General features: G+C 45.7%; 1 protein-coding gene across 5 annotated transcripts in view; it reads left to right on the top strand.

The window, feature by feature from the left end:
• Positions 1 to 1,037: 1,037 nt before the first annotated feature.
• The window catches only part of HECTD1 (HECT domain E3 ubiquitin protein ligase 1), a 74,493-nt gene continuing 65,364 nt past the window's right edge, over positions 1,038 to 10,166 (top strand). For 4 of the 5 annotated variants that reach the window (XM_007662624.4, XM_007662633.4, XM_007662621.4 and 1 more), the window contains exon 1: positions 4,966 to 5,235. In XM_007662624.4, the coding sequence (XP_007660814.1) occupies positions 5,096 to 5,235 (140 nt within the window). In that variant the 5' untranslated portion in view covers positions 4,966 to 5,095. Of the gene's footprint in view, positions 1,069 to 4,965; positions 5,236 to 10,166 lie in introns of those variants that run through there. The other variant, XM_029079124.2, reaches the window with a different exon arrangement.

Here is a 10,166-nt window from a genome sequence, read left to right as displayed (position 1 = left end):
AACATTATTATTATTAAGTGACTTCTCTGGGCCTCAGTTCCCTCATCTGTAAAACGGGATGAAGACTGGGAGCCTCCCGGGGGACCCCCTGATGACCCTGGATCTCCCCCAGCGCTTAGAACAGTGCTCTGCATGTAGTAAGCGCTTAACACATACTGACATTATTAAGTGCCTTCTCTGGGCCTCAGTTCCCTCATCTGTAAATACCAACATTATTACTATTAAGTGACTTCTCTGGGCCTCAGTTCCCTCATCCGCAAATACCAACATTATTATTATTGTCACTTCTCTGGGCCTCAGTTCCCTCATCTGCAAATACCAACGTTATTACTATTAAGTGACTTCTCTGGGCCTCAGTTCCCTCATCTGTAAAACGGGGATGAAGACTGGGAGCCTCCCGGGGGACCCCCTGACGACCCCGCATCCCCCCCAACGCTTGGAACAGCGCTGTGCGCGTAGTAAGCGCTTAACACCAACGTTCTTCGTAGACTGTGCGCCCGTAAAGGGCAAGGACTGTCTCTTATCTGTTACCGAGTTGTCCCTTCCAAGCGCTGAGTACAGGGCTCGGCACCTAGTAAGCGCTCCAGAAAGCCTACTGAATGAATAGTAAGAGCTCAATAAAGAGTCCTGAATGACGACTCTCCGTCCCGCGGGGTCAGAAGGGCGAAAAAGGGAGTGTGCGGAGGCCGTTGTGCGGGTGGTTGGCGGAGCGCGGGCCGCGGCGGGGGCGCCTGTGCGCAGCGCCCCCAGTGGCGGCGTCGGGGGCTGCGTCGGGGGCTCCTTCCCTCCCTCCCTGCCTCCCTCCCTGCCTCCCTCCCTCCCTCCTTCCCTCCCGGCGGAGGCGGAGCCGCTGGCTGTCGCCGTCGCCGTCTCTCTCGCTCTCGCTCTCGGTCTCACCCCGAGCCCGATGGCCGCGGGCCGCCCCCGCCCCGGCCCTCCTCCTTCTCCTCCCCCTCCTCCCCGCCGGCGCCTGAGCGCGGGCCCCTGAGCAGGAGCAGGAGCAGGAGCAGGAGCAGGAGCGGGTCCGGAGGAGGCCGGTGTGGCCGCCGCCGCCGCCGCCGCCGCCGGGTGAGTGTCCCGGGCGTCGGGGGCGGGCGAGGCCTGCGCCGCCTGCCGCGGCCTGTCCTGCGCCGCCTGCCGCCTCCCCCCTCCCCCGCCGGGCCCGGGCGCCTACTCCTACTGCAGGGCCAAGCCGGGGCCTGCTCGGGGCCTGCTCGGGGCCTGCTCGGGGCCGGAAGCGGCGGCGGCGGCGGCGGCGGCGGCGGGCCGGGAGCGGGGAGCCAAGGCCGCGTCCAGGCCCCGGCCCTCCATTTCGCCCTCCCTCTCTTCCTCCATTCCTCTCTCCCTCCATTCCTCCTTCCCTTCCTTCCTCTCTCTCCCCATTCCTCCCTCTCTGTCTCCCTCCATTCCTCCTTCCCTTCCTTCCTCCCTCGCCCCATTCCTCCCTCCCTCTCTTTCTCCCTCCCTTCCTCCATTCCTCCGTCCCTCTCTCCCTCCCTTCCTCCATTCCTCCCTCTCTCTCTCCCTCCCTTCCTCCATTCCTCCCTCTCTCTCTCCCTCCCTTCCTCCATTCCTCCCTCTCTCTCTCCTTCTCTCCCTCCATTCCCCCCTCCATCCCTCCCTCTATCCCTCTATTTCTCCCTCCATCCCCTCCTCCATTCCTCCATTCCTCCCTCCCTTCCTTCATTCCGCCCTCCCTTCCTCCTCCCCTCCCTTCCTGCTTTCCTCCCTTCCTCCCTCTATTCCTCCCTCCATTCCCCTTCCATTCCTTCCCCCCTCCCTCCCTTCCCCCCCTCCATTTCTCCTTCTATTCCTCCCTCCATTCCTCCATTCCCCCCTCGATTCCTCCCTCCCTCCGTCCGTCCCCTTTGTTTTCCTGTCCGGCCCCTCGCCGCCCTCCCTCACCCCGCCGGCCGCCGGAGGCCCAGCCGGACCCTCCTTCACCCCCCTTTCATTCGCTCCTATTTATTGAGCGCCTCCTCTGGACTAAGCGCTTGGAACGGCCACTCTAATCTGCCCCACATAGCGACCCTGTCACCCTACTTGTTGTGTTAAGGTGTCCGGCCCCCTCATTCTGTTTATCGTGTTGTCTTCTTTTTCTTCTGTTTTGCTCTGCCCTCCGTCTCGCCCCCCGCGATTAGATGGTGAGTCCGTCATTGGGTCGGGATGGTCTCTCTCTGTTGCCGAATTGTCCATCCTAAGCGCTTATTACAGTGCTCTGCACCGAGGAAGCGCTCAATAAATACTCGAATGAATTAGATGGCGAGTCCGTCGTTGGGCCGGGATGGTCTCTCTCTGTTGCCAAATTGTCCATCCCAAGCGTTTTGTACAGTGCTCTGAACAGAGTAAGCGCTCAGTAAATACTCTTGAACGAATCAGACTGTGAGCCTGTCGTTGGGCCATGATGGTCTCTCTCTGTTGCCGAGTTGGCCAACCGAAGCGCTTAGGACAGTGCTCTGCACAGAGGAAGTGCTCCAGAAATACTCTTGAATGAATTAGACGGCAAGCCCGTCGTCGGGCCGGGCTGGCCTCCGTGGCCAAATGGTTTTTCCCAAGGGCCTAGAACAGTGTTCTGCGCAGAAGAAGCGCTCCAGAATTACCCTTAAATGAATCAGAGGGTGAGCCCGTTGTCGGGCCCGGATGGCCTCTGTGGCCGAATGGTCCATCCCAAGTGCTTAGGACAGTGCTCTGTGCAGAGGAAATACTCAAGAAATACTCTTGAATGAATCAGATGGCGAGCCCGTCATTGGGCTGGGTTGGCCTCTGTGGCCGATTGGTCCATCCCAAGCACTTAGGACAGTGCTCGGCACAGAGGAAGCGCTCCAGAAATTCAATTGGATGAATGGATGACCATCGCAGCCCAGCAAGGGGCTGCCTGGCCCCCATTGCCGCCCTTGAGAAGGGCCAGTCCTCGCCAGGGCGGCCGGGACTCCCCCAAAATCTCAGGGCAGCCCCCCCTTCTGTGGGCAGGGTCGGGGTTCCCTCCCCATCCCCTCCTCCACCCCCCCCCCCCCACTTCATCTCCGCACCCCTTGATCCTCGGGTGGGCCGCCAGGGTCCGGGGAGGGCCGGGGAGTCGGGGGGGCGGCCCTGCTCGGCTCGGGCTTCATTCATTCCTTCATTTTGGCCTATTGAGCACTTACTGTGTGCGGAGCACTGGACGAAACGCTTGGGAGGGACAGTTTGGCCGCAGAGAGAGTAGAATCCCGGCCCAACGATGGTCTCGCAGTCTGAAAGGGGGAGACGGACAACAAAACAGGAGTCAGGCGTCGAGACCATCAAAACAGATCACAGATCCACTCATTCGAATTTATGGAGTGCTTACTATGTGCGGAGCACTGGACGAAGCACTTAGGAGGGACAGTTCCGCCACAGAGAGAGAATCCCGGCCCAACGATGGGCTTGCAGTCTAAAAGGGAGAGACGGACAGAAAAACAAGGAATCAGGCGTCAAGACCATCAAAATAGATCAGTAGGATCGTAGTTCCATTCATTCAACTGGATTTTTTGAGTGCTTACTATGTGCAGAGCACTGGACGAAGCGCTTGGAAGGGAGTGTTTGGCCGCAGATAGAGATAATCCAGGCCCAACAACGGGCTCGCAGTCCAAATGAGGGAGATGGACAGAAAAGCAAAACAAGGAGTCAGGCATCGATACCAACAAAATAGATCAACAGAATCGTAGATTCAATCATTCAATCGTATATATTGAGCGCTTACACATAGTAAGCACTCAACAAATGCCATAAGTAGTATTCCAATGCTTAGATGCTTAGCACAGATGCCATCATTATTAACAAGAAGAAGCCCTCCTGTCGCCCATTAGGCACCTGAAACTAATGGCTCAAAAAGGTGGCCCTCCCCCAGATGCTCCCCTCCACCCCATTTTTGTGGAAGAGGGGGCTCAGGGTCACCAGTTAAATGGGTTAATGTTGATTTTTTTTGTCCTGCAGTCGGGTCACAGTCACCCTAATTTTAAAGTTAAAGAATCATCCAAAGCTGCATTACCATTCCTTTAATGATAATATTAATAATGATGGCATTTGTTAAGCACTTACTGTGTGCCAAGCACTGTTCTAAGCGCTGGGGGAGATACAGGTAATCAGGTTGTCCCACATGAGGCTCACAGTCTTCATCCCCATTTGATAGATGAGGTCACTGAGGTACAGAGAAGTTAAGTGACTTGTCCAAAGTCATGCAGCAGACAGGCAATGGAGTCAGGATTAGAATTCACGACCTCTGACACCCCAGCCCGGGCTCTTTCCGTTAAGCCATGTTCCTTTATAGATCTGCCACCAAATTATAGAATTAGGCCCAATCAAATGGCCTACCCGTGAATGTCTAGGGACTTCTGTAGGTAGCCTTATTCGATTTACTTTGATGACTCTTTTGGTAAATATAAGTATCTGCTTTCCCTAGTAGAGTTTAAAATCCTTGTGGGCAGGCTATGCTTTACTTCCTTGTTTTGTACCTCCCGTGCATTTGGTACAGGGCATCGCACCCAGTGGTTATTCAACAAAACCACAGCTACTGAATTTCTTACACTGGAGAAGCACCAGTGTTTGGGAAGGTGGATCATTCTGTGACTGTGGATGAAATGGCAGCCCAAATGGTGGGTCTGGCATTCTCGTGGCAGTTTGAAAAACGCTGGGTGCTAAAACATAATTTAGGCTAAAAAAACCAAAAACCAAAACAACCCAGTAGGATTAAATAGATGGTCTTTGCCTCATTAGCATTTTGAGTCTCTACTAATGTTGGGACCCAGAATAGCTTTAACTGACAAAAGGTGGCCCTATTTTTCTAGTTTAACAGCCCCTTAATCAGCTTGTCTTGTTCACAGCTGGTTTTAATTTGGTATATCAAAATATTACAGCTGTGCAAATGACCAAAAAAAAAGCATCAAACGTATTAAAATTTACTCAAAGTGCTTGTCCTTTAAATGCTAATCAACCTTTTCTGATTCTTAGGTGAAGGTGGCGAAAATTCGATCCTCACTGAATTTTTTTGCATTCAAGCTATTTCAGGCTTGATCGTTTTAAGGAGGTTTTTTTTTTTTCCCTTTACTTTTTAATTTAAGCAAAGAGGCTTTTTAAAACCATGGCAGATGTGGACCCGGATACGCTGCTGGAATGGCTACAGATGGGGCAGGGAGATGAAAGGGACATGCAACTAATAGCCCTTGAACAGCTATGCATGCTGCTTTTGATGTCTGACAACGTGGATCGTTGTTTTGAAACGTAAGTACTTCCCTTCATCATCTTCCTTTGGGACTTCTGCAAATGACATCTGCTTTCAGCAATGTACTGTGTGTTCTTAGGTATCTTCAAAAAAAAAATATCTGGAGATTTAGGCTAAAGGTTCTGTGGTGTTGTAAAAGTACCACCAGAGTCTTGTAAATACCTTTTCTGAACGATAAAAAATCAATTCTGTAAGTCCCAATGGTGATAAGTATGGTGACACAAGTAATAAGGAAAACTAATTTTAGCCCTTAATTCGACTGAGTCATTGAAAAAATATGCTAGGTACTAGGGAAAAATATAAATATTTACCCACTTTGGAGATGGGTGTGTGTGTATACATGTAACCAAGAGTTTGTCTAAAAATATATCACAAAACAGGATAATTATCGTGCTTTGTGTTTTAAAAATCCCGTTTATTTGATATGTGCAGCAACTGTGTGACACATGGGAACTATTGTGAGGTCCCTTCAATAATTTGGCATTTGCTTCTCAGTATGGATTGTAAAGTGGGTGTTGCCCAAAAGAGGGTTTAACTTGAGCAGCAATATAAACCTAGCTTGGAAGTTAGAGTTGAAATCAGCTGTTATATGTTTTTGTGGTAATTGAAGTTTTATACTGGGGGAAATTTGTGTAAAAGCAAAAAGCATTCAACCTCAGAATGCATTTGTAAGATGTTTTGTTCTCCAAGCCCACAATAGGGTTTGCATTCACTTGGTTGAGTTTTGTTTGCATGGTATCATTTCTGGCTACTTATTTAATACATATATACATATATATATATACACACACATATATATCCTAAATGTGGAAATTAGTCATTTATATTGATCTGTTGACACCAGTCAGGTATTGATATAGTTCAAGTTTTGGCATAATTACTTGAGTTTCTATGTTTATATGAAAATTAAACCTTTCCTAAATGCTTGAAAAAGTAAGTGTTTTTTGATGTTAAAGCTTTTTTGCCTTTTTTTGCAGTGAAATTGCTACAGGTACAGCTTCTTGGTGGGGACAAAAACCCTGGTTATTAAGTATTTGTAGATATAGGGGTCTTGTGTGCACTACAGTTATTGCAACGTTATAGTTGCTGTTTCCACTGCTTTTGAGTTTAAGAATGAGTTGATTTGCAGTGCATGAAGTGCTAGTTCCTGTATCCCTGATGAAGCTGCCTTTTGAAGTGTTTTATAGTGGATGTCTTTCTTCAAATACCTTGCAAATACAAGTGCTTTTTGCATATATTGTAGTATTTAGGACATCACAGGCATTTAATCTTTACTGCATTTTCCAGAAGAAATTGAGGCCTTCGAAGCAAAGTTAGTAAATAAGGATTGGAGCTGGATTTAAAACCCAAAACTTTTTGTACCCATGTGCTGAAAAATAGACCAGAATTTCCCTAGTTGAATGTCACACACACCCTTTAGCCTCTGATTAAATTTGCTGACAGTCCTTAATTTATCTTCTCAATTGTCAGCCATCCTATTATGCAGGTGTTTTGATTCTGAAGAAGCTCATGTTAAGGAAGGTTACATTGTAATACCTTCTTTGACACTGCAAGCATATGTATGTTTAGTCATTCAGTACAATTGAGTGCTTACTCTGTGATGAACGGTGTAGTAAGCGATTGGGAGAGAGAACAATACAGTAGAGTTGGTAGATGTGTTTCTTGCCCACAAGGAGCTCTCTTTAGAGGGGGAGACAAACATTAAATCTGGTATTTAAGCGCTTAGGGTGTGCTGTCACTGTACTAAGTGCTGGGCTGGATACAAGCAAATTGGGTTGGACACAGCCCCTGTCCCATGTGGGGCTCACAGTCTTACTAAAATGTCTGGAGTATTGGGAGAGTAAAAAGAGTACACTATAAGCTTACAGGTATCCTTGTAAGCACTCAGTAAATACCAATGATCGATGTACTTAAGTGCTGTGGAGAGAAAATCAATTTCTTAAGGGGGTACAGATCCAAAGGCCTACAAGGGAGAAAGATCCTCATATTACTTTGCTTTAGCAAAACATTCAGTCTCTGCACCTTAAACTCCATTTCCGTCTTCACCATTTTCTGTTCCTTAGATGGAAACAAAGCAGGATTCCTTTAGGTGCTTTCACATGGCTTTGAACTGTGATACCAAAATAGAAAAAAGAACATATGGGAGAGCCTCTACATTGTTTTATTTATCCTATTTTAATCCTTCCTCTGTAATCTCTCTCAGTCCTTAGTACATCTTTTTTCAAAAAATAGTTCCTTAATAATGTATGATTGATATTATGAAAATGATGGAGTAGGTAATCCTATGTGTACTTCGCCATAGGGGTGACAGATATTCAGATAAAGACCTCCAATGACTGACTAATACAAAGCACAGAACATCTGACCCTTTTAACTGGCAAACTATCCCAACATTTGTATAAGCTTTGATAATGATGAAAGAGGAATTTATAATAGAAAATTTAAAACAAGATAAATGAAAAGTGGACTATCCTTTTGGAAAATTAGCCTGCAAGTTTAAAATTTAGAACTCTGTATTAGGACATTTTTCTTAAAATTTTGAGGGTAGGTGGTATTGTGGATTTGGGACTAATTCTATTTTTGAATTCCTGCTTGGCTTGTGAAAGTTTCTTTAATTGTGGTAATAGTCTCTGGGAAGGTTTCAACAGTGAATGTGTTTAAAAAAAAAAAAAAAAAGAGAGAGAGATGCAAATCAAACTTTCCAATTTTTAGTTGAAATATGAGAGTCTCACTTGGCCATTTGATGATTTCCCACAGACTAAACTCTGGGTTTGTAAATTACTGGACAAAAGCCACTTTTGCCTGTGCAAGTAGTCTTTAGTTTTGATTAGTAAAGTGAACAGATCTTGCTTTTAGGTGTACTTGGGCAATTGCCTTATGGCAAACTAGATTTTGGATGGCCTTCAACAATAAGAGTATTCAAAATCAAGGAAAACTTAGAATATGTATTCATTAACCCAGTGGTGGTATTGCATATTTCAGTTGTTCAAGGGTGAGAGTTTAGTGTTGACTCAGTTTTCTGATGTAACCCCTAATAGATCAGTAACAGCTGGAAATGTGTGAGTTGGGCTAGTGGTGCGAGTTTGTGCATCATCGAAGGACATGCTGTTGGGTCTCTAAGCACAAGGAAATTCTGAATACACGGAGTAATTAAAGGTTGTCCTTTTGAACTGAGAAAGATTGACGTGTTTGTTTGAAAATCAGGCAAGTAAGGAAAGTGGGAGAAGGATTTCGTTTGTTCCCAAAACTTAATTCCAGCTTGAGTTTACATTGAAGAAGCAGTATTAGAGAGTGCTCCATATTAGAAGTAAAGTAGATTACTAAACCTGAGGACAGACAGCATTCAATTCTGTCTCTGTGGCTGATGTTGGGAGCTTAAGGAATTGATGCTATCAAGAAAGTTTGTGCGTTAACTTTGCCATGTGAATAGGCTGGTGAACAAAGAAAGATAACATTTTAATAGGGAGATTGTAAGCTTTTTTCTTTAGACAGAAATGATTCCAAAAAATCAAAATTAAAACTAGCAGAAATTCCTACTTAGTGCTCTCCCCGTTCCCCTTAAAATATGCTGCAAAGTCAGTTAAGTTCCAGTTTCAGTAATTTAATTCAAACTCTGCCTGGTCCAAGTTTTGGGCCAAGTACCTAGAATAGTCTTAGCAAAATTCCCCTATGGTATTTTGAGATTTACTTTTCATAGCAAGATTGGCTTTGTTCACCCTCCCAACCTTCAAAGCTCTGTTCAAGGCACATCTTCAAAAGGGCTTCCCTGCCTAGGCCCTCATTTCTTCTTTTTCCACTCCCTTCTGCATACTTGGGTTTGCAGTCTTCATTCACCCCTCCCTTGACCCCACAGTGCTTATGTACATATAATTTATTGATATTAATGTCTGTCTCCCCCTCTAGACTATAAGCTCGTTGGGGGAACGGAACATATCTCCCATCTCTGTTACATTGTACTCTCTCGAGCACTTAGTACAGTGCACTGCACACAGTAAGCGCTCAAATTCGATTGAGTGGGGAGGCAAGCATTACAGTAATAACTTAGTTCACCTGTGGTCCAGTGTCGACTGACATTGATGACTGAATAGTCCTACGGCCAGCCTAGCTAACTGGCAGACTTACATTGTTGTGACAGTCTGGGTATTATTATGGTTACTACTATCGCAGATAGTTTTTATCTTTGAAAATGAATTTTATTACTTGGGAGTGTCTCTAGACAGTACTGTCTTGCTACCTAGAGTAGGTAATCAGGTAATAAGGTGAACTTCCCCATCATTCTGTTTCTTACCTGAATTGTAGGAGCTACCTTTAAGCCTAAAAATGAAGTACAGATTGATTCAGACAACTCTTATTCCTTTACATCAAAACGAGGGAATTTTTGTAAAGGGAGCATTACCACGTGGCGGGTTCCAGAGGAGATGGCTGAATTTTTTTTCTGTGCTTTACCAAATTTAGACTTTGAACTGAAACTGACTTGAACTAAGGTCTCCGTAGTGTCTTACTACAATTTCTTCAAACATCTGATTATTCCACTTACTAAGTCTTAGTTTCTAGAATAATTGCACAAACATTGAATTAGATTTTTGTCCAGAACCTTTAAATTCTCCTGTATAGCAAATGTTTTTCACAAACATCCTTTCAGGGATGAGGATACTGATATTTTTATATTTTATGGAGTATGAGAGCCAATCAAGAATGGAGTAGGAAAATGGTATTGCTAGCCTGGTAAAATCATTTTCAGTGTTTTCTTCGACATGTAATATAAATTAGGGATGTAGAAAATGAAACTCATTTTTATGATGTTATGACTTCAAGTGCTAACAATTTCTGGAGTGGAAAGAATCTTTTAGACTCTTTTGCCCAGTGGTCTTTTATATAATTGATGAATATTTATCCAAGAATAACCCTTTTATACGTTAACATCTAAAGA

This window comes from Ornithorhynchus anatinus, chromosome 14 (genome assembly GCF_004115215.2).
Source record: "Ornithorhynchus anatinus isolate Pmale09 chromosome 14, mOrnAna1.pri.v4, whole genome shotgun sequence".
NCBI lineage: Eukaryota > Metazoa > Chordata > Mammalia > Monotremata > Ornithorhynchidae > Ornithorhynchus > Ornithorhynchus anatinus.
This window is presented reverse-complemented; position numbering and strand designations above follow the sequence as displayed.